Genomic DNA, 21,222 nt, shown 5'->3' with positions numbered 1-21,222 from the left:
CCACAAAAGAACGTTATCTGCAGGTTTTAAGGCTCCAGGTAGTTGACTCTCAGTTGCTCTTACCATTTGGTTCACTGGCTTGAAATCAGGATTCAGAGCAACAACTCTAAACAAAACTGGAAGAATTAAAAAAAAATCATTTGCATTTTCTTTATTTTACTGAGGTTAAAAAAATCAGATTTCTCTATAATTTTAACTGACAGCAATATCCACCAAACATTTCATTTCTAGCTATTAACTGATAAATAATGGAAAAGATTATCAAAGTCTATACAGAATTTTGGACTGAACTCCCAAAGTCATAATTTTAATATTAAAATGTGTATGTTATTACAAACTGAAGCTATGAATCATTACAGCAGCACCTATGGCCAGGCCAAAGGAAGAACCACCCATGGATTTCTTTAATTGGTTCATGAGCAGGCAGAACCAGTGCATTTTAATGTGCACTGAAAACATACATGTCAAGTCTTCTGATTTGCTAAGGACGTACAATTATTTACACATGCTCCTGTGCTAAGGCAACTATCTCACATGGAAGTGATTTGGGGTTTAGCTCCTCTCCAGCAGTCTTTTACTGAAGAGAGAGTGAAATGAGTTGATCCCACCAACAGACGCTGCAAGAACTTGCTCTGGGCTTAGGGACTGATGGCCCTGAAATACTCTAACATATCTGGCCAAGGGTGTTGTGAAGCTGCCTCTTTCCATCATTCATGGTAGAGGTTTGTACTGGATTGGAACTGTACCTTAGACCAATTTCTCTTCCCACCTGAGCCCTGGACTTAAAGTTGTATGTTTTCACTCTCCTTAAAATATTTTGGGTTTTGGCCCCCATCCCAGTCCTGCCCTTTGGGCCTCAGGGAATTAAACAAAAAACCACTTTTTTCTCCTTAGACTAATTTTCCCTTCAGGTGCCTGAGGACTCGGGCCTGCACACTGCTACCAGCATCTGGAGAAGAAATAAAAGCAGTACCTTTGTAGCTGGGTCAGACATGGCTTTTCTGAATAATATGTGGACTTAGGCTCATGTTTAAAAATAATATTTGCCTGAACATTCAAACCTTCTCCCTGCCCCATTTTTAGTCCTCAGAGAGGCTGCAAGCAGACACCTACTTTATCAAGAAGAGAAGAGGTTAGAATTGTAATTTCATTTACAATTTACAGAGCCTCCACGCTTGCAAGACCACAGAGATAATATTTGCTGACAGCGTTTGCTCACTAGAGAAAGTTGGCCGTTCTATCTGATTGAGAAGTGACTCTTTCTAACACTTTAGCAGTGCATTCTTCACATACCTTTCTGGCTAGGTTTGTAGGCAGACTTATCTGTTTGGACAAAGACAGTAGTGCTTATATTCCGAATGGCCACAGATCTCCTTTCATGGAAGCTGACAGAGGAACCCTGGGCAGAAAGCACTATGAAAGCTAGTGGATTAGAAACTGCTGGAGGAACCTGTACAAAGAAAATATTTAAGAAAGAAAGGGTTAAGAAGAGCTATCAACTTTTTGTTTTCATCCTAGAAATGAACAGAAAGTGGCTCTGGACTCAGCTAATAGGCCTGGGTTTTGTGTATTTCAATATTTGAACAGTAGGCAATCTTCCTGATTGGGTCCTTGCTGGAATACATAGAACATAAGCTCAGTCAATACATAGAACATAAGCTAGGACAGAAAATGGGAGAACTTCATGGGTTCAGTCAAGTTCTCCCTTCTTACATGGCCCAGACCAGGCCACATATACACTTACATTAAAGTAAAATAATACTGCAGAGGTTCTGCTGCACAGTGCATGTTTTTGCTCTGAGACACACGTGGGTGGGGTGCCACTGAGTAGCAGAAAGTATGTTAACCACTAAACCTGGGATAAATAGTACTACAGTATTCCAGCCAAATAGGATGAGCTATAAAATCAGTTCTCCACCCCACCTTTTTTATTAGCTCCTTTTCTTCTTTCACTCAATGACAATGCAGAATACTGTAATAAGGTAGAATAAAGATTTTGTACCATGAAAGTGATACAGTGGGAAAAGGAGTTTTCCTCCACTGTCCTCTTCCAAAGAGGATAGCTGTCTATGTTGTACTCCATTGTAATGTTCACAGAAATTGGTTCATTGATGTTCAGGAACTGTACACAGGCCTCATTTGAAGAGTTGCTCTGTACTACTGCAGGTACTAACAGGACATACTGTCTGTAATCAAAATAAAATCAATTATTAATTAATTGATTCAAGTCAGTCACTACTAAAATATGTCTAATGAGTTGAGGAAAACTGCATATTAGTTAGATTTGCTTGTTAGGGCAAATCTCCCCTTTGGCACCTCATCTCATTCCAGATATATTGATTCTGACCTTGTTATTTGCACCTTCTCTAGGGGCAAAAGACATAAACACCAACTTCTATAAACTTATGAAACAAACAGAAATTAAATATGACATTGGGAATAATACACCTCAAATGAAAGTAGCAGCTTGATTATGGCTTAGCATGGCCCATACAAAGCTTTGGGTGTGGTCCACATGGTCCCTCAAAAAAATTTCACCAAATTCTCATATGTACCACACATCTTGCAGCGTGGCAAATATAACCAATTACAGTATGGCTTTTAAGGGGGCCTGAATGCTTACAAAGATTGGAAATATACAAAGGAGGGAGTCAGAAAACAATGGTTTGCCTTTTTAAATATTATTTCTCTTTTTCTCTTTTTCAGGTATTTTCCTTTTTCAAAAAAATGCTTCATCTTTCTCTTATTTCCTTTATCAATTCAATTCATTTTATTGTTTTGACTATCGGTGTTAACAAATCAGATAAACCTGCACAAAGTGGCCAAACGTTAAAAAAAACATTAAAATGTTCAAAAATCAGTAAAAACATTAAAACAGCGTTATTATAGCAACATTCCTAAATCCATTAAGGTCAGAAGTCCATGTCCCTGGGGACATGGCAAAGAGTGTAATTTAGATGTTGGGGCTTGGATTGCCCCACTGTACAAAATCTAGATTCCAAGTCTGGGATGCAACTGCTAGATGGATAGACCAACACAATGTACTGTGCCTTTTTTCCATATGGTATTGGCCACATGCTTTTACCTTAATTAATTGGCTGCAATTTTAAGCATAGTTATTTAGAAAAACCCTAGTAAAATATCTGACACACCTAATTGAGGCTAGATTTCAACCCCTTTGCAACATTCTGTTAAAAATAAAACAAAAAACAGGCCCCTCCATTTTTCCAAGACTAACTCTACACCCTATCTTTATGACAGGAGTGTCTTTTGGAATCCAACGTGAAGATGGATCTGGGCCACTCACTGATGATAATATCAGTGTTTCATTGCAGTTCTGGTCCTTGTCCTTTAATAGAGTCTACACTAATTCCTCAGAGTGGGGAGTGAAGCCTCTTCTTTCTTCACAGTAATGAAATCAGTTCAAGTCTCTCAATAGGCATAGGCATCCTCAGACTCAATAACATCTAATATTACATTTTAGCTATATCATTCTGCTAATCAGCGCATTTTTCATATACTATTTCTTAAACACTTGTTCAACTTATTTCAGAAACCTATAACAGATCCATAGGTTTTTAGAAATTATATAAGGTAAGTGGTCTGACAGACCAGAGTTTGAACAAACAAATGCAGTTTTTAATCCACCATGTTACATTTAATTGTTTCCCTTACATTGCAATTCTCTCTTGAAACCATGTCTCACATTATGGTCTCTCATCATGCATATAAATAGCACCATGTAAATTAATATACACTTCATATAACAGTAAATAGATGAAGGGGTAAATCATACTGGTTTATATTTAATGGCATAAATAGCCTAGCTCAGGAACAAAAAAGCAGAGAGACAGAACATAAATATCTTAATTAAACCCATTCATCAAATGCATATGTAAGCTATAACAGCACATCATTCAGCATTCATGTCTTCAGAGTCGCTGCCTCCACCATCTATTAGCATCTCGCCACTACAGTCTTAGAAGCCATCATCTCAGCAAAGTCTTATCCATTGCTGCCATTAGGCTTAATCCAAACCTCTGTTGTATTACACTGGATTACTTACGGCTCCAGAGCTTTTGCAGTACTTAAATGAAGGAGGAGGGCCACAAGGAAGATCCAAGAGCCCATGTTTGCTCTGATGTAGCAAATACACCTAGGGACTGAGACTTTAAAGCTACTTTTGAAAATTGGCCCCTCCTCTTCCTTCTCCACCTATTTCTTGAAAGGTTGGTTAATGTCAGTACCAGGATTTGCATTCAGTGATTAATTTCCTTCCTCTATTGCTGCTGCTGATACTTTTTTGTAGGTTTCAGGGGTTTCCTGGTTGGCTGAGCTATTTGCTTCTCTCCCAGGTGCTTACATCAATCTGCATTCCTTCCTGAAAGGCTTGACAATTGCTGAGTATTTCAATGATTCACACCCAAATTAAGACATAGCAAATATAACAAAACCTAATGTACATGCTTGGTTGGATTAAGAGAAAAAATAGCACCATAAGGCATAACAAGCACCTTTACATTTTAATCAGTTTTTTTTTAAGTAGCAATGTCTTTTCCATCTGGGCAACTGAAGTTGCTTTATTATAATATTAAATTTGCAAAGTCTGTCTCCTGCTTTCCAAAGACACTTGAGCCAGGATTTAAAGAGATGGGCTGAATTTCTTTCTCCCTAGATATGTATCAGTTATGGTGATAATATTATTTGTAACCAGCCCCTGTAAAAGTCATAAAAGTATAAGGTCCTGATCTTCTTGAATTCTCACAATACAAAAATACTGACATACATTAGTAAACACAATACTTAAAAGGGATAATAACTGGGATTCAACTGGGATTTTTTTTAAAAAAATCCAACTATTCTACCCAAATTTGGAAAATAGCTAAATTTATGTTTTCAGAGGAAAGCAAAAGATGGATGTCACTCATGGATACTATACGCTTAGGATTAAGATCTGCAAACACTTGGGCATCGATTTCATCAACTTAACTTCTAAATATATGTGCAGCTGAATGTGTTTTATAGGGCAAAACAATATTTTTACTCTCTCTCCATCTCTTTTCACAATGATTATATTATGATTATCCCAAACAATAAAATCACTTTTCCTCAAGTCAGCAAATTCGTAAACATGAGCTCACGTAAACAGTTCCATCTCTGAGTAATTAGAATCTCCTGAGCCCACAAGCCCTTGTCCTATATCTCAGCCTCCACCTCCTCCTCAGTCTTTCACTCCCTCAGGCATGGGAGGGAGGGTTGATAAAAGTTTGCAGTGAGAAGCAAGCTCAAGCTTATTGGCACAATGTTGAATGATGTGGAAAAAATGCATTTCTAAATCACCGGGGGAACTTACACAAACATCCAAAGCCCAGTGCAATCCTAAATGAATAAACAAATTGTTAAGTGAATGGATCATATTCTGACACCAACTTTTTCCTCACATTGTTGTTTATTGTTCAACTTAAAAGAGTTGATGACAGCAGTGGTAGAATTTGGGAGCATTTCCCAACTCACTTGGAGAGCACAGTACTGTGGGCAATTGTAGATCATGTTCATTTCTCAGTGTAAGAAAGTTCTTTTGACCGTACCAGACATTGCAGAAATGATGCATTTCTATGCTATAGTCAATATTAAAAGGTTAATTTTTAAAACAATGTTGCAACTATCTGGATTCTGTAGGGAAGAACTGAATATTACCTTGCAACCTTAAAAAGATCATGTGCTAACAAGCTAAAAAAAATGATTCACTGAAGGACTTTACTTCATCACCCTTCTAAATTAAACTTACATAACTTAAGAAAATGTTATTTTAATCTGGTTTGTTCCCTGCAAACACTATGTTTGGATTATGATGGATCTCTTTACTAGGAAAAGCGCTGGAAACATTCTATAGGAAAACAGTGAAGAAAGGAATCTACTTAATCTACTAGGAAGACTCTAGTGACTTACAGCTGATTAACTCTCAGCAATAACAGTAATAAAATTATCCCCCACCCATCCTAAATTGTAATTTTTAGCTAAAGATGTGGGAGTGGACTTGGAATGGAGGACTGCTGACTCTTTTGAATTATAGTACTGAGAGCAAAATTCGGGAGTCAGAATTAGTTAATCTGAGATCTATAGATATCCCAATTCTGAATTATACCCATCCTTGCTCTAGAAGAATGTAAAAAAGAAGTTATTTCTGCAGAACTTGGGTTCCCTGAAGGCTGCTGATACTTCCTTGTACATGAGTCTCTTGTATAGATACATAAGCAACAACACTCATGCCTGGACATTGGTAGCAGAAAAAATGACTGACCTGCATGGGGTTTCAAATACATAATCCTTCTTTCTCTGTCCTCTCGCATATTTCCTAGGTCAAGCTTAAAGTAACAAAGGATTGCTTAAATTTCTGTGGAAGACATGAAATGGGGGATACATGAATAACCCCTCTGGAGATCTGTATGTAGTAAGAGATAGTGATTATAGCAAGTATTGCCAGTTTTGTATCTTGATTGACCTGTGGGCTTTCATGGCCTCCTAGCAGTGGCTTATTTATATAATATCTACTATATAGATGTCAACAAATGATAAGAGACTAACAGGGGGTCTTTTCTTGCTGGCTATGTAAGCACTTCCAACTATTCAATTCTTAAAGAAGGAGAGTACATGAATGGGGACATGTAACTGCCCTTAAGATTTATAGGTATCATAATAGCCAAGATTTTCCTGCCTTGATTCAAAGAGATTTCTGTTGCAGTATGATCTAAGTGACAATTTCCTGTACTCCTAGAAGGAATTTTGGAAAACCAGATAATTTGGGTATGAGAGAGTTGGAAGGAGGAGTTAATTGTGTCTGTCCAGTGATGTTTCAGAGGAGCCACATATGTTCACATGTATAAGGTTACCCACACTCATTACTTTACCTGACCCACCCAATACTCTTGCCAAACATATATTTACCCCCACACCCCAGATCTCCGCATCATGAATAGAGTCACTGGAAGCCTTGCAGCTCCCCTTTTCATTCCAGCCTGCTTTAGATCACTGGGCTCCTATGCCAATTGAGCCCCACAAAACAATTGATCTTCTCTCCTGGGAATGCAAATGATGACATCTAGATTCCCCATAATATTTTTGAATACAGGGCAATTGTACAAGAAATACTTCATCTGAAAGCATCATCTGCTCTTGTTCTGGGAAAAGAAAAAAGGCACAAAGGCCTACCTAAAAATTATTATTGGCTCTCAATTCCAACTGTATTTTGTTGAATTCTTACAGTATAAGCAAATTTAATGTTAGTAGGCAAGAGCAAAACCAAGAATTATAATTTTAGCTTTGAGTGAAATACATCCAGCCTTCTCTACCAAATCTTTGAGTGGATCATGAAAGTGGAGATTAGCTTCTCCAATTTACTCTGGACAAAGCATAAATACTTGGCTGGTCTTTGTGTACATGCCCTTTTTGCAGCAATCAGGTGGAATCTCGTACAAAGCAAATTAAAACATTATTCACATGATACAAGAAATATTTTTAGCGTTTCAAGTGAGTTGTGCATGCTGTAGTTTCACTCCAGAAGCAATTTTTCAGCCCTTTTCTAGAGCAATATTTCTTAAAGTGTGGTCCCCCAAGACCCTCCCAGGGGTCCATCAAAATTATTTGCCAGCCTATGTTGGAAAATAATACAGTATTAAAATCCCATCAAACAATCGTGAGCAGTGGTAGCAGCAGTGAATGTGTCCATTTTAATTTTTAATATGGTAAATATTGATAAATACAGCCCATACAAACAAAAGCTCTTTTGGGGTCCTTCATAATTTTTAAACGTGGGAAGGCATCCTGAGAGAAAAAAGTTTAAGAAACACTGCTGTGGAATATCTTCTCAGATTCCATTTGCAATAAAACATATCCCTTAACATTAAGAGTTTTGAGAAACAAGAATATAGCAATCATTATGATGATTGCATTGTTGCTGATCATTGTAATTTTCAGACAATTGTTCAGTACAAGTATGAGGCAGTTAATAAACAGCAGTAAAAGGTCAGTGCACTTAACTAGCAGAGCAAGTCTTCCTGGAATTTCCTTTATGTTAACACCCAAAATTTGTATGTAAAATTTTAATTTTTGGAGTTCGTTGAATCAAAAAGAAATTATTTAACTGGTTGGATTTGTCACGTTATAGAATCTTCACTATAAAAATTGTGAAGTATCATTTTTCCTCCCTGGCTGAGGAAAAATAGATTTTTTTTTAGAATTAAATTACACGTAGATGTATTTCAAATTTCTCCTCATGTGATTCCTGGATATTTGCTAATCAAGTTTCAGCTGATAATACTCATGTGGCATTTGAAGCTTTTTTGTGTGATAGTAGCTGCACTTACAAAATGTTGTTTTATGTAAGTTATATTTCTCCATAAACAGATCTATATGAATTTAAAATGTACTACAAAAGTAATGGAAAGTTATATTTTCCTGGAAGAAATTATGTAATTTTTTCTTCTCCTTTTAGGCCTTCCTGCTGGATAATCTTCAGGATATTACTTTCTTTAATTGCTGTTAAAGAAATCCAAGGCTAAATAACAAAAGGTCCAAGGCTAAATAACAAAAAGCGTGTCCAATTTCTTAATTTCATAATAATGGGCACATTATTAACAACTTCAGTTGATACCTACAAACTTGTTCTGCAAGCTACTTAATGAAGTGAGACATTTGGCATTGCTCATGCCTCCCTTTAAACAGAAACAAATCTCCACAGAAGAGTTTAGCATGCGATTATTTCCAAGCACACAAAATGGCTTGCACAAACATAAGTAGGATGTCATCAGAGGCATTGCCACTGAGCTAGAAGTTGTTGCTTCCTTATATACAGTATGTGCTGCATTGGACTAAAGATCATGAGAGCCTTATGATAAATCTATTCTTGCACCACTAAAATAACGCTATTTGCCCAGTTTCATCTAACTCTTATGAACATGCAGTGGCTATCTCTTTTGAATGTAGATTCAGATTTTTGATAGGTGAACTCTTGTCTTTGATGAATGTGATGATGTAGGAAGGGTGGCTCAGTCATTTGTCATTTCCAGGTTACCGTCCTGTCCTGATTGGCAGATGGTTTCTGAACAGTTGGTGTTCAGATAATAGGAAGGCAACAAAGAAAGAGGGTTTAACTAGTTGCTTTACTTAACACACCCTGCATACCACCAGTGTATCAGCAACCACCAGTGGCAAGCCAGACCAGGTGCAATATTGTAGATGCAGGGCAGGAATCAACACTGGGGACAGCAGATTTCATACTGGTATATGTATATATATTTTTATCAATTCAAGGGAGGATAGCAATTTAATTTGGCAGTGGGGGAAAGGGCCAAATACTTTTTTCCAAGACATGTGAGTCTTACTTGTTCCAACAGGCAAACAGAACATCTTTTTCTATTTGGTGAACTTGGTGTTCAGATTATTACTCTCTGGTTGAAACAATGGAACAAGATGGCATTTCGAAATCTTTAGAAGAAGCAGTGAAGAAATCTTAACAATCTGACGTCATGAACTCTGAAGTAATAAATTATGCAACATTCCTTCAGGCTATATGCTTGTTTATAGAGAAATATTTGTGTGTTCTATTTTTCATTACATTTTAAAAGGGAGCAGTACAAACTAAAGTATACCTGGAACAGGTTCATAACCTGTTTTTGACCAACTTGTCAAACACTTTGCAATAAAAGAACCTTGTCTTTTCATGGGCAGAATCTATGGAGGTGACAAGGGCAACATTTTATCGTATTATCTGGGACTCCTTTTGACTGGTGAACTCTGATGAAGTGATAGGGTGTTCTCTATAATGTCCTCTGCCACCTGCAGGCTTTGTTCATGCCTCTCTTGGCTCCTTCGGGGAATCAGGGTGTGTGTGACCACCTGTATCTAGGAGACTGTCAATCCCTCATTATGAGAAAGGGTGTTGTCTGATCGCTATGCAACCCCTCATAAAGAGGCACACAACTATCACAATGACACATCCTAAAAGAAGCGGATTATCCGGATTCTTTTCAGTCAGTTCACTTCTGGATATAGGACAGAGATGGCATTGGTTGCTCAAATGGATGACCATTCTCAGGTCCTGGATGGGTATGGTACGCCACTGCTGGTTCTTTTAGAGATACCATTGTATCCTTCTGGAATGCCTACAGGGGTTGGGGATTGGACGCACTGCTTCTGCTTCTTTCTCAATGAGTTGTTCCAGTTGGTGGTAGTAGTAGAAGAGAGGTTGGCTTAGTGGCCTCTCTGTTGTGGGGTGCCCCAGGGATTGGTCCTCCCTCACCTACTTTTTAATAACTACATAAATTCACAGGAATTTGGGGTACAGTATCATCAATATGCAGATAACACCCAGCATTACATCACTATCCCTGGCTGCCCTGGAGATGCAGCTGATCTCTTAGCCTAGTGTTTGTCCACTGAGGCCCTCTATCAAGACCAACATTGTCTTTTGACAGGGATTATTCCTAAAGAAGCAGGTCAGCAACTTAGGGGCCCTTCTAGACTCATGGTGTTTGCTAGAACAGCAGGTAAATACTGTACTGTGGCCAGGGTGACCTCGCCTAACTTCAGCTGCTGTGCCGTTTGTAGTCTTACCTGGGGCAAGAAGCCTAGCAACAGCAACTAATATCCATATTACAATCTAGTTGGACTACTGCAATGTGCTGTACATGGGGCTGCCTTTAAAGACAACTCAGAAGCTATAACTGGTCCAGAATGCAGTAGGCCATGTGCTAACTGACCCACACCATTGATAGCGTATTATACTTGTGCTTTGGGCCATGCACTGATATCTGATAGGCTTTTTAAAGTAAAATGTTAAAGTATTTTTACTTTTATGCAATTTAAAGGTTTTGACTATAAAGTCCTTCATGGCTTGGCTCCTAGTTATCTCCAGGACCACCAATTCCAACTGGAATTGGCCTATCCAATATGATCATCTCAGAAGAAACTGTTAATAGTTCCCCTTTCCAAGAAGTAAAAGGTCTGAAGCCAGAAGGTGCTGTTTCTTAATAGAATACCTGTTTTTTGGAACAGCCTTCTAGAAGAAATCAGACTGCCCTCTTCCCTGATTCCATTTAGGAAAAAGTTAAAAACTGAGTTCTTTCATAGAGTATCTATAACCTAAAATTAACATTTAATGCATATATTGATTCAACATGATGGTATATGGTTTTGGTCCATTATATTTTATTGTCTTGTGGCTGTATTGATTTTAGAAATTTTTCATTAAGGTTACCATGGATGCTTTGTATATCTTGTAAACTACTGAGGTTCATATTTGTTCATATTCATATTCAGCAAACAGACAAACAAGCAGACAGATAGACAGATAGATAGATAAAACTCTGCCTTCTGATCCAGTGGGGACATTGTGACTATTATGTAATTCCTGTAAAGGCTAAAAAAATACCATTCATCCAGTTACATTGGATCAGTTGCAGTTAGTTTCCCAATGTGTTCCTGACTCACTGAGTTCTTGACTCTCATCAGAACCCTGTGACATTCATCAAACTTGGAGACATTTAGCTTGTTGCTTATTTCTGTTTTGAAATACCTTTGATCAGCCTTTCCTAACATGATGCTGTCCAGACATGCTACAACTCCACAAATTAATTAATCTGCCAGAAACCAGTGTTCTGAGAAGTGCAGTCCCAATACGTCTGGAGGGCAGCGAGTTGGGAAAAATTGCTTTGGGATTTAAAGACAAACTTTCACTAATGGCCTCACATATCTAAGAACACTTTCACAGAAAGTTATATAGCAGTGTGAAAGCTCTGCACCTCTGAATTCCCACATGGTTACCAGTGTCAGAGAGCTAAATTAATTTATTTCCAGCTCAGCTTTTGTGCAGTTGAAGCCACTGCAACATTTCTTCTTGTTGTTTGGCTCCCTTTCCACATTGGAGGAACTCTTCTACCTCCTCATTCCTGAGCTTCAAGTCCTATAAGGGAAATGCTAGCTAGTTAACAGCCACCAATCAGTTGTCACGATAAAGCCAACAGGAAATCAGCCTACTGTAGTATGTGCAGATCATTAGTGCTGTCTGTTTCTTTTTCTTTTTTATTGGGAAGGGAGGATGAGTAGAGGCAATATATGCATGGAGTGAGAAAAACACAAGGGCATTTCTGCTGATTGCTTCTGAAACTCTAAGCCTCATGCCCCCTAACCAAACCATGTCCTTCATGTCCAACCCATTCCCATCCCGCCACAAAAGCAGCCTGCATTTGTCTCTGGCTGCTTTTGCATTAAAGGGGTATTTTCTTTTCTGTTTCCAGACAAATGTTGCCATCTGTATCATGCCTCGATAACAGTGTGATCACTGTCACGGCCTGAGGCTGGATTCTGCTGAGCTTGTTTTAACCACCCGGGGCTACTGTAGGTACTCTCTTCCCCTGGGCTCTGGGCCCTGTTTTCCAGGAGCATTTTGCTTTTACTTATGGGAGAGTCTGGTTCTTTCAAATGAGGTCCTCCCACTGCACCAATCAGTTATCTCTACCCACTTCTCCTGTCACCCCATCAGACTTTGCAGCAGATCTAGAAAAGATCAGGTCTTTAGCTGACAGTCCTCCAATCCAATGAATCAATTGATTTACGTGATTAGAGATGTGGTGGGGAAAGATTCTACTACCTACCACTACAGCCTGTCAGCCAGGTGGGGAGGGGAGCAGCATGGACATGTAGCATAGAGGCAATCCCATTTATCACACGGCACTCCTTGTTAAAGCTTTTTTTTTTTTTGGCTACTTTCAAACACTGGTTTAATGTTATTGTGGGAGAATGTGAACTTCATGTTTTAAACCAGTTCTTCCTACTCTTCTTTTCAGCTCAACAACAACAACAACAACAAAAAGGTGACAGGGTAGAACGAAGAAGCGAGAGGTCCCACTTCACCTACCTCTGCTCTCTGGAATAGTATTGCCCTAGAGATCTGTTTGGCTATCACCCTGATGATGTTCTGAAAATCTTTGAAAATTTGGCTTTGCTCCCAAACCTGGAATAGGGTGGTTGTTGGGCCCATCAGTTTTTTCTTTGGTATGCTGGGTTTGTTTCTTCCAGACATGCATTATCATTTTCTTCTCTTTTATTGTTCTTTACTTTTAATGTGTAAGCCATTCAAAGTCATCTTGAATTGGGTGGCCTCTAAATTTAATAAAATAAATAAATATGCCCTACATGGAGTAAACTATTTTTAAACATGGGTCCTGCACTCTTCTATAAGTGTGATGGAATGTGAGGGTGACCTTGGAAATCTGGGGGAAGAGATGCCACCTAGGGAATTATCAGATAAAAGAGAAAGGAGTCTGCAACAGAGTAACAGCCAGAGAAAGAAACATAGGAAGGACCCGCCCTACCTACCCACCCAGGCAGTAAATAGGGAAGGTGGGAAATTTGTATTTTCAGATTTGTAAAATCCTGTTAATGTAGCCCTACAATAAAGTAGAATTAGCTCATCCAGTTGTCTGTCATCCAGAAATTCCTAAAGAGAGGAATTTCAAGAATGGCCTTCAATCCTCAAGGAACCCCGCTATGTGCTGAGCATCTGGCAGCAGTGTTGTTACAGCACCAGGAGCAAGTAGTCACACAGATGATCAAGTTACAGAATGCTATGATACAACTAATGCAACAACTTGGGGTAGAATTTACCTTAGCCTGCAGCAGCACAACTGGTAGTGGCCCAGCCAATGCCCATGGGAGCTTGCTGGAGAAGTTTCCAGCAAGTTGTGTTCTCATGGGAGCTTGCTGGAGAAGTTTAGAGGGACCAGGATCAATTCCGGACATTCACCGCTCAGTGTGAAATGTTTATGGCAGCCAAGCGGGTGGAGTTTCCCACTGATCTCACCAAAGTGACTTTTGTGCTGAGCTTGCTGAAGGAAGCAGGAGCTAAGTGGGCAATGCCATTCATTGAGAGGAACGATCCGGTGCTGGACAACTATCAAGACTTCATGCGTAAACTCAAAGGACACTTTGGGGATCCCATACAGAGAATTAAAGTCTAAGGATCTGAAAGCTGAAGCAGGGACAGAGAAGAGTAAGGGCATATATTTTGGACTTTAAATTACTTGCTGGCGATTTAGGGTTAGACTTAATCCTAATTGACCAGTTCAGAGTAAGGCTGAATGATGAATTAAGGGACAAGCTGGTGAGACAAGGCACTCCAAATAACCTGGATGAGCTATATCAGTGTTGTGTAATTATAGATGCCACTGGAAGCGCTGAGACAGGGGAGGAATGGGAAGGAGAAGAGATCCTACAATCTGTCTTCCCCCATACCACCCCTCCCAATGGCCTCCTCGGAATCCAGCGTGGGAGAACCCATGCAAATCAGAGCAGCCAAGAGATCCCCATCATCAGGAAAGAAGCAAAGAAGGGATCAGGGACTATGCTTTTACCATGCAGCCCTAGGGCACATACCCAGATCATGCCTGATAAAAGCGCCAGTGGCTGTTAGAGCAATAAGATGCAAAACTTGTAAATCAACAGAGCACGAAACCAGCAAGTGCACTCCCAAACAGCGCCCCAGGGAACCTTCACTGGCCTCCCTCCCAGGAACTCCAAAGGAGGGCCATCCATCTTACCCCCCACCCCGACTCCATTGCAAAACAAGGAGAGCTCAGACAGCCAACACAAAGCAAGCATATCTAATTACTCCTATTATTGTTTCTTTAGATTCCAGGCAGAAGATGGAGCTTTCTGCTCTCATAGACTCTGGGGCAACCACCAATTTCATAGATACAGAAATGGTATAGAAAGTAAAGCTGCCAATCCAAGCTCTAGAAAACCCATTGATAGTCGAGACCATTAATGGCCAGCCACTAAGGGCAGGACTGATTCTGCAATGCACAGTTCCTTTGAAATTGACAATCAAAGATCACACAAAGTTCATAGCACTCTATGTAACTGCCTCCTTGTAAGTGTCTTGGGTATAAAATGGCTTCAGCTGCATGATTCAGTTATAAGTTGGAAGCAAGGGACACTTCCTCCCCTAAATGCCAACAACATCACTTACAAGCAGTGAAAACTTACCCCCCCCCCCCCCATTGAAGAACAAGGGAGGATCAGTGCTGCCAGAAATATAGGCAGACAACGGAGATATGTTCAGGGAGGAAGAGGCATCCATGTTACCCCCACACCAGGCATGTGATTGCACCATCAATTTGAAGCCAGGGGCCCAGATCCTAGCAAAGAGACAGTATCCCATTTCTACCCATGAGTTAGCCATCCTCAAGGAATATCTGGATGTCAACATCAAAAAAGGATTTATTCATCCTTCCGATTCACCAGCATCGGCACCCATGTTCTTTGTCCCCAAAAAACAAGAAGGAGAAACAGCAGTCACTCTGAAGGGAAAGGAGGGAGCCCACATAACTACCATTCATGATTATAAAGACCTGAACAGAGTGACTATTAGACACCATTATCCACTCCCACTTATCCCCAATCTACTAGACCAGCTACAAAAGGCATGCATCTTTACAAAACTAGACTTGAGAAGTGCTTACAACCTAATCAGAATGAAAGAAGGGCATGAGTATTTAACAGCATTTGATACAAGGTATGGAAAAGTTCAATACACAGTAATGCCGTTCAGCCTAGTTAACTGTGGAGCTGTTTTTTCTAGATATATGAACCAAATATTTGCAGATATGTTAGATAAATATGTAGTTGTTTACTTGGATGACATATTAGTTTATTCTGAAGATCCCTCCTTACATGTCAGAAATGTATTGCAAAAATTATGGGGCAACAAGCTCTTTGCTAAGTTAGAAAAATGCACATTCGATCTGGCTCAACTGGACTATTTGGGTTACAGAATCTCCACAGAAGGTATACTGTACAGATGGATCTAGCAAAATTACAGTCTATTCTAGCATGGTACACACATACACACCTGGCCCATAATGCAAAAGATGTGTAGCACTTTCTGGGCTTTGCTAACTTCTATAGGAAATTCAGCCCTAATTTTGCTGAGCTTGCGAAACCACTATTACAGCTCTTAAGAAAGATCGGCGATTCTCCTGGTCAGCCCTAGAACAAGCAGTGTTTCAAGAGGTAAAGCAGCTCTTTGCTTCTTAACCCCTCCTCTGCCCTCCTATCCCTTTGTTGTGTAGACAGACATCTCAGATGTAGTGGTAGGAGTGGTTCTACTCCATGTAGAAAAGGAAGGGGAGGCAGATTTGTTACCATGTGCCTTTTACTTCAGAGTGCTCCTACCAGCAGAAAGGAACTATGACATTTTCAATAAAGCGTTACTGGTGGTAAGAAATGTCTTTCAACAATGGAGACACCTGCTAGAAGGAGCAACATACCTGATACAAGTACATACAGATCATAAAAATTTAGAGATTCTGCAAACCACCCAATCTCTCACTCCTTGGCAAATCAGGTGGGCACAATTTTCCTCCTGCTTTGATTTTTGTGTCTCATACATCCCAGGTTGCCAGAACAAGCTTCTAGATGCCGTCTCACACAAGCCAGAGTATGAGGTTGCCCAGTCACACACCTCCCCGTCACAGCAACAATATTGCAGCCATGCAACTTTGAGTCGCACTGTATATCAGACAAACAGGAGAGGCTGGGAGCAGGAAGACAAGTTGCTGATCTCTTTGATTGGATTAGGACACAGCAGCAACAGGATGCATATCCCAAGGCCTGAACGGATGGCCTTCAGGGAGCTCAGCAAGATATCATTTCACCTTTCAAAGTGGAGGGAGGGCAGCTGTTCCACAATGGAAGTTTGTATGCTCCTCTTCCCCTAGGGGAGGAAGTACTACAGCTGTGCCACAACAACACAGCAGGGCATGGGGAGGGGTATTTAAAACCCAACAGACAATCCTCACTTTTGGTGGCCCCACATCCACTCAAACATTAAGGATTATGTTTTGTCTTGCCATGTCTGTTGTAGAGCAGAACCTGGTAAGCCAGATGGCCTTTTGCAACCTCTGGAAATTCCTTCTTAGGCATGGGACACTATTTCTCTAGATTTCATCACTGATCATCCTTCAGCGTGAGGATATGCTACCATACTGGTATTAGTGGATTTATTTACCAAATTGGCCTATTTTATTCCTTGCAAGGGTCTCCCAATGGCCCAGGAAACAGCTCAACTCTTTTTAGACCACATCTTAGATACAGATTGGTCAATCATGTTGTGACAGATGGAGGAAGTCAATTCACTTCCGCATTTTGGAGGGTCCTCTTGCAATTATTAAATATTGAAATTCATTTGTCTTCCCTGCACCATCCAAAGGCAAATGGAGAAGCTGAGAAAGTTAACCAACTATTGCAGCAGTATTTAAGGTATGATATTTCTTATCAGCAAGACAACTGGACTGAACTCATACCTCTTCCTGAATTTGCTTACAACTATGCAGCACACTCATTGAGCGGTATGTCACCGTTCCAGAAAACTTGTAGATTCCACCCATGGGCCACCAAGCAAAAAAGCACTGTCCCTCGCACCGCAGATTTCTTGCATGAAAGGCAAGCAGCCCAAAGCCTCTTAAAGGAACAGGTCAAACTAGCAAAGACAGTGTACAAAAAAAGCATCAAATGCACATAGACAAGAGGGAGCTAGAACTGCAGAAGGGGATTTGGTGTAGCTTTCTACAAAATTTCTAACTTCTGCAAGACCTTCCAAGAAACTGGACTCAAAATTTATTGGCCCTTTCCCAGTAATTAAGCAAATTAACCCAGTGGCTTTTTGTTTGCAGTTGCCGGCATCAACGAAGGTTCACCCTGTATTCCATAGGTCTTTGTTTGTAAAGGAAGTCCCCCCCTGCACTCTACGTTGACAGATAGCACCCCCCCCATTCTAGTAAACAGGGAGGAAGAGTATGTGGTGGAAGCAGTGTTGGACTCTAGACACAGAGGGAAACGGGTTGAGTACTTGATACACTGGAAAGGCTACCCAGAGTCAGAAAGGTCATGGGAGGCAGCAATGGACGTGCATGCACCACAGTTGGTGAGCTGCTTTCATGACCAGTACCCCAGCAAACCCTGTCCTTGGCAACTGCTGGCATTGCAGGAGTCAGGCACTGACCAAGATGAACAGGAAGAGTTTTTCTATGTGGTGGAGGGGGCCTCAGGAATAGCAAGAGACCAATCAGCTCCTTCCATATCAAGCATCCAGAACCAAAGGGGAGGAGTCCAATGGATTCCTGAGGGAAGGGCGGCTGTCACCTCAGCTGAAGCAGATGGTTCACAGGAAGACTCATGTGATCTTGGGGAGTTACCAGGAGGAAAGTAATGTGGTTGCATTTCATTCTCACAGTCCACAACCTTTTTACCCTGGGAACTCAGGAAGGTGGGGGATGAGTCTGAAGGGAGGGTGATGTGATGGAATGTGAAGGTGACATTGGAAGACGGGGGAAGAGATACCACCTAGGGAATGATCAGATAAAAGACAAAGGAGTCCGCAATAGAGTAACGGCCAGAGAAAGAAACTTAGGAAGGACCTGTCCTAATTACTCAGGTGGTAAATAGGGAAGGTGGGAGATTTGTACTTGCAAGATTCTGTTAATGTAGCCTTACAATTAATCATGGCATCTGGACCCATTAATTCCTGGCAAATAGAAGGGGTAGAAATGGAAGCAGTAACAGACTTCATTTATTTCGGCTCCAAGATCACCGCAGACGGAGACTGCAGCCATGAAATTAAAAGACGCTTGCTCCTTGGGAGGAAAGCTATGGCAAACCTAGACAGCATATTAAAAATCAGAGACATCACCTTGCTGACAAAGATCCGCATAAACAAAGCTATGGTTTTTCCATGTATGGCTGTGAGAGCTGGACCATAAAGAAGGCTGAGCGCTGAATAATTGATGCCTTTGAACTGTGTTGCTGGAGAAGACTCTTAAGAGTCCCCTGGACTGCTAGGAGGTCAAATGAGTCAATCTTAAAGGAAATCAACCCTGACTGCTCATTGGAAGGATTGATAATGAAGCTCAAGCTCAGATACTTTGGTCACCTAATGCGAAGAGAGAACTCTTTGGAAAAGACCCTGATGCTGGGAAAGACTAAAGGCAAAAGGAGAAGAGGACAGCAGAGGATGAGATGGTTAGATAGCATCACTGAAGCAATGAGCTTGAAACTGAGCAAACTCAGGGAGGCAGTGAAGGACAGGAAGGCCTGGCGCAATATGGTTCATGGGGTTACAAAGAGTCAGACACAACTTAACAACTGAACAACAACAACAACAGCCTTACAATAAAGTAGAATTTGGTCATCTAGTCATGTTTCCTGTCTGGTTTACCTGAGAGGGCTGGCAAGAGAACTAAACTATATTTATTTATGTTTTATAAATTTTATTAAAGGTTTTACAAATAACTTAAAAACTAACACAAACTAATAAAGAATAAAAAGAGCAAAGAAAGAAAAAGAGAAAAGAGAAAAAGTGCAAAAAGAGAGAACAAAAAAAAAAAGAATTTTCCGATTTCTTTTGCAGCAAATATACTATAAGTACAATTACAAAATTAACTCTTCCTCTGTGATTACAAAAATAAGCCCACTTTTTTCTATTATTGAGTTTTTTTTCTAATAATCAAACCACAAATCATAAGTACATTTTTTCCATTTCATCCAAAAAGTCTATAAGGGGTTTCCTTATATAAATAAATAAATGTAATAAATAAATAAAAGCCATGCATGTAGATACTGGTCTTTTTTTTTTTTAAATCAAGACAGTTAATTTAGCCATCTTTGCAAGTTCCATCACCTTCACCAGCCATTCATTCCTCCATTGCGGGTAGTGTCAAACCTTTCCACTTTTGAGCATATAATAGTCTCACTGCAGTTGTTATATATAAAAACGTTTATTTATCTTATTTATATTTCAAATTTGGTCGCTGCCCATCCAACTAGGATGTGACTCTGGGCAGTTTACAGTAAAAACAAAAAATAAATATTAATTAAAATACAATAAAAATACAATAAAAACCATATATATGCATAAATAAAAGTTCCTCGACTTTTTTTCTAATTGCCTGTCCAAGAAAAGTCTCTGGTTTCAGTTGTACTTTAACCTTTAAAATCTTATGAATTAGTGTATGTATTTGTATCCAAAATCTTTTGGCTTTTTTTACATGTCCACCAAACATGTTCGCATTTCTGGCCAAGATTTGAAGTACCTTTATACCTAATATCCTTCTGTTATCAGATCTTTTCTTGATTTCATTTTACAATCCCCTTGAGAAAATTCTAGTACATCATGGTAGGTTAACCATTTATGTTTACTTATCATTTCTTGTCTATAGAATGCTTCTTGCTCTGAAAGCCACAAAGGTGTTTTTGGCCAAAACCTAAATTTATATTTATTCCATACTCTAAGAATGGCCCCTTTGATATAATAATTTTTAAAATCTACAATCACCTTAGCTTTATCATACTATAGATATTCATGCCATCCAAATCTCAGATCATGACCTTCTAAATCCAAGATGGTGACCGCCAGCAAACACTGGGTGCGGCCACTGCACTGAGGGGGAAGATTGTGGGATTATTCCCCCCCCCTGGGATTTTTTCCATCTCCTAGGGCTGAATTGGGTACGGATGGGTCGCTCAGGCGCAAGCCCTGGGACAGGGCAGTGGAGCGCGGCGGAGAGAGTGCAGCGGAGAGCGGCAACACCAGGAGAGTGAAGAGCAGCAGACCTGGTGAACTCCAGTGCAGTTTTGGTGCTGGGCGGTGGGCCCCATCGATCCCCAGAGCAGGGCGGGGAGCAATACCCGGCTCTGGCATGGGCGGTGATCCGCAATGAGCCTGGGGTCAACGCAGTGGGTCCCGGGAAGCGCCGGTGCGTCGTGGCAAGCCCACTGAGTTCCGGAGCGGCACAGAGTTCTGCTGGGCCCCGGTGTGGGCAGCGACCAGCGGCGAGCCTTCAGACTATCCGACCCCCGTGGGGTGCAGCAAGCCGCGGGGAGCCCAGATGAACTGCAGCATGGCGTGGCAGGCTCCAGTGACCAGCAGCGCAACACAATGAACTCTGGTGGGGCTCGGCACGGCATTTCCAATCCCAGGCCGAGTGGGCCCAATGGCCCAATGGACTCCAGGCCTAGCAGCCTCAGCAGGCCCCAGCGAGCCCCATATGGTGCGGCGAACCCCAGCAGGCCCCGATGCAGAGCGGCTGTCCAACTGTGGAGGAAGACCCCTCGGCTTTGGAGGAACAATTGGGCAGCAGGCATCCCAATTGACTCTTGTTTTCAAGAGGG

General features: G+C 40.7%; 1 protein-coding gene across 6 annotated transcripts in view; it reads right to left on the bottom strand.

The window, feature by feature from the left end:
• Positions 1-4,144, bottom strand: part of LOC103050633 (ovostatin-like) — a 74,388-nt gene extending 70,244 nt beyond the window's left edge. For all 6 annotated transcript variants that reach the window (XM_088137558.1, XM_088137557.1, XM_088137559.1 and 3 more), the window contains exons 1-4: positions 4,067-4,144; positions 2,003-2,186; positions 1,294-1,450; positions 64-116 (exon numbers count right to left, since the gene is read on the bottom strand). In XM_088137558.1, coding sequence (XP_087993684.1) covers positions 64-116; positions 1,294-1,450; positions 2,003-2,186; positions 4,067-4,131 — 459 coding nt within the window. In that variant the 5' untranslated portion in view covers positions 4,132-4,144. The remainder of the gene's footprint in view (positions 1-63; positions 117-1,293; positions 1,451-2,002; positions 2,187-4,066) is intronic.
• Positions 4,145-21,222: the final 17,078 nt, after the last annotated feature.

Source organism: Python bivittatus, unplaced genomic scaffold (assembly GCF_059951505.1).
Source record: "Python bivittatus isolate LINGU-HERP-01145 unplaced genomic scaffold, Pbiv_v1 ctg000220_np1212, whole genome shotgun sequence".
Classification (NCBI taxonomy): domain Eukaryota; kingdom Metazoa; phylum Chordata; class Lepidosauria; order Squamata; family Pythonidae; genus Python; species Python bivittatus.
Note: the sequence above shows the minus strand (reverse complement) of the source record. Positions and strands in the feature narration are given on the sequence as shown.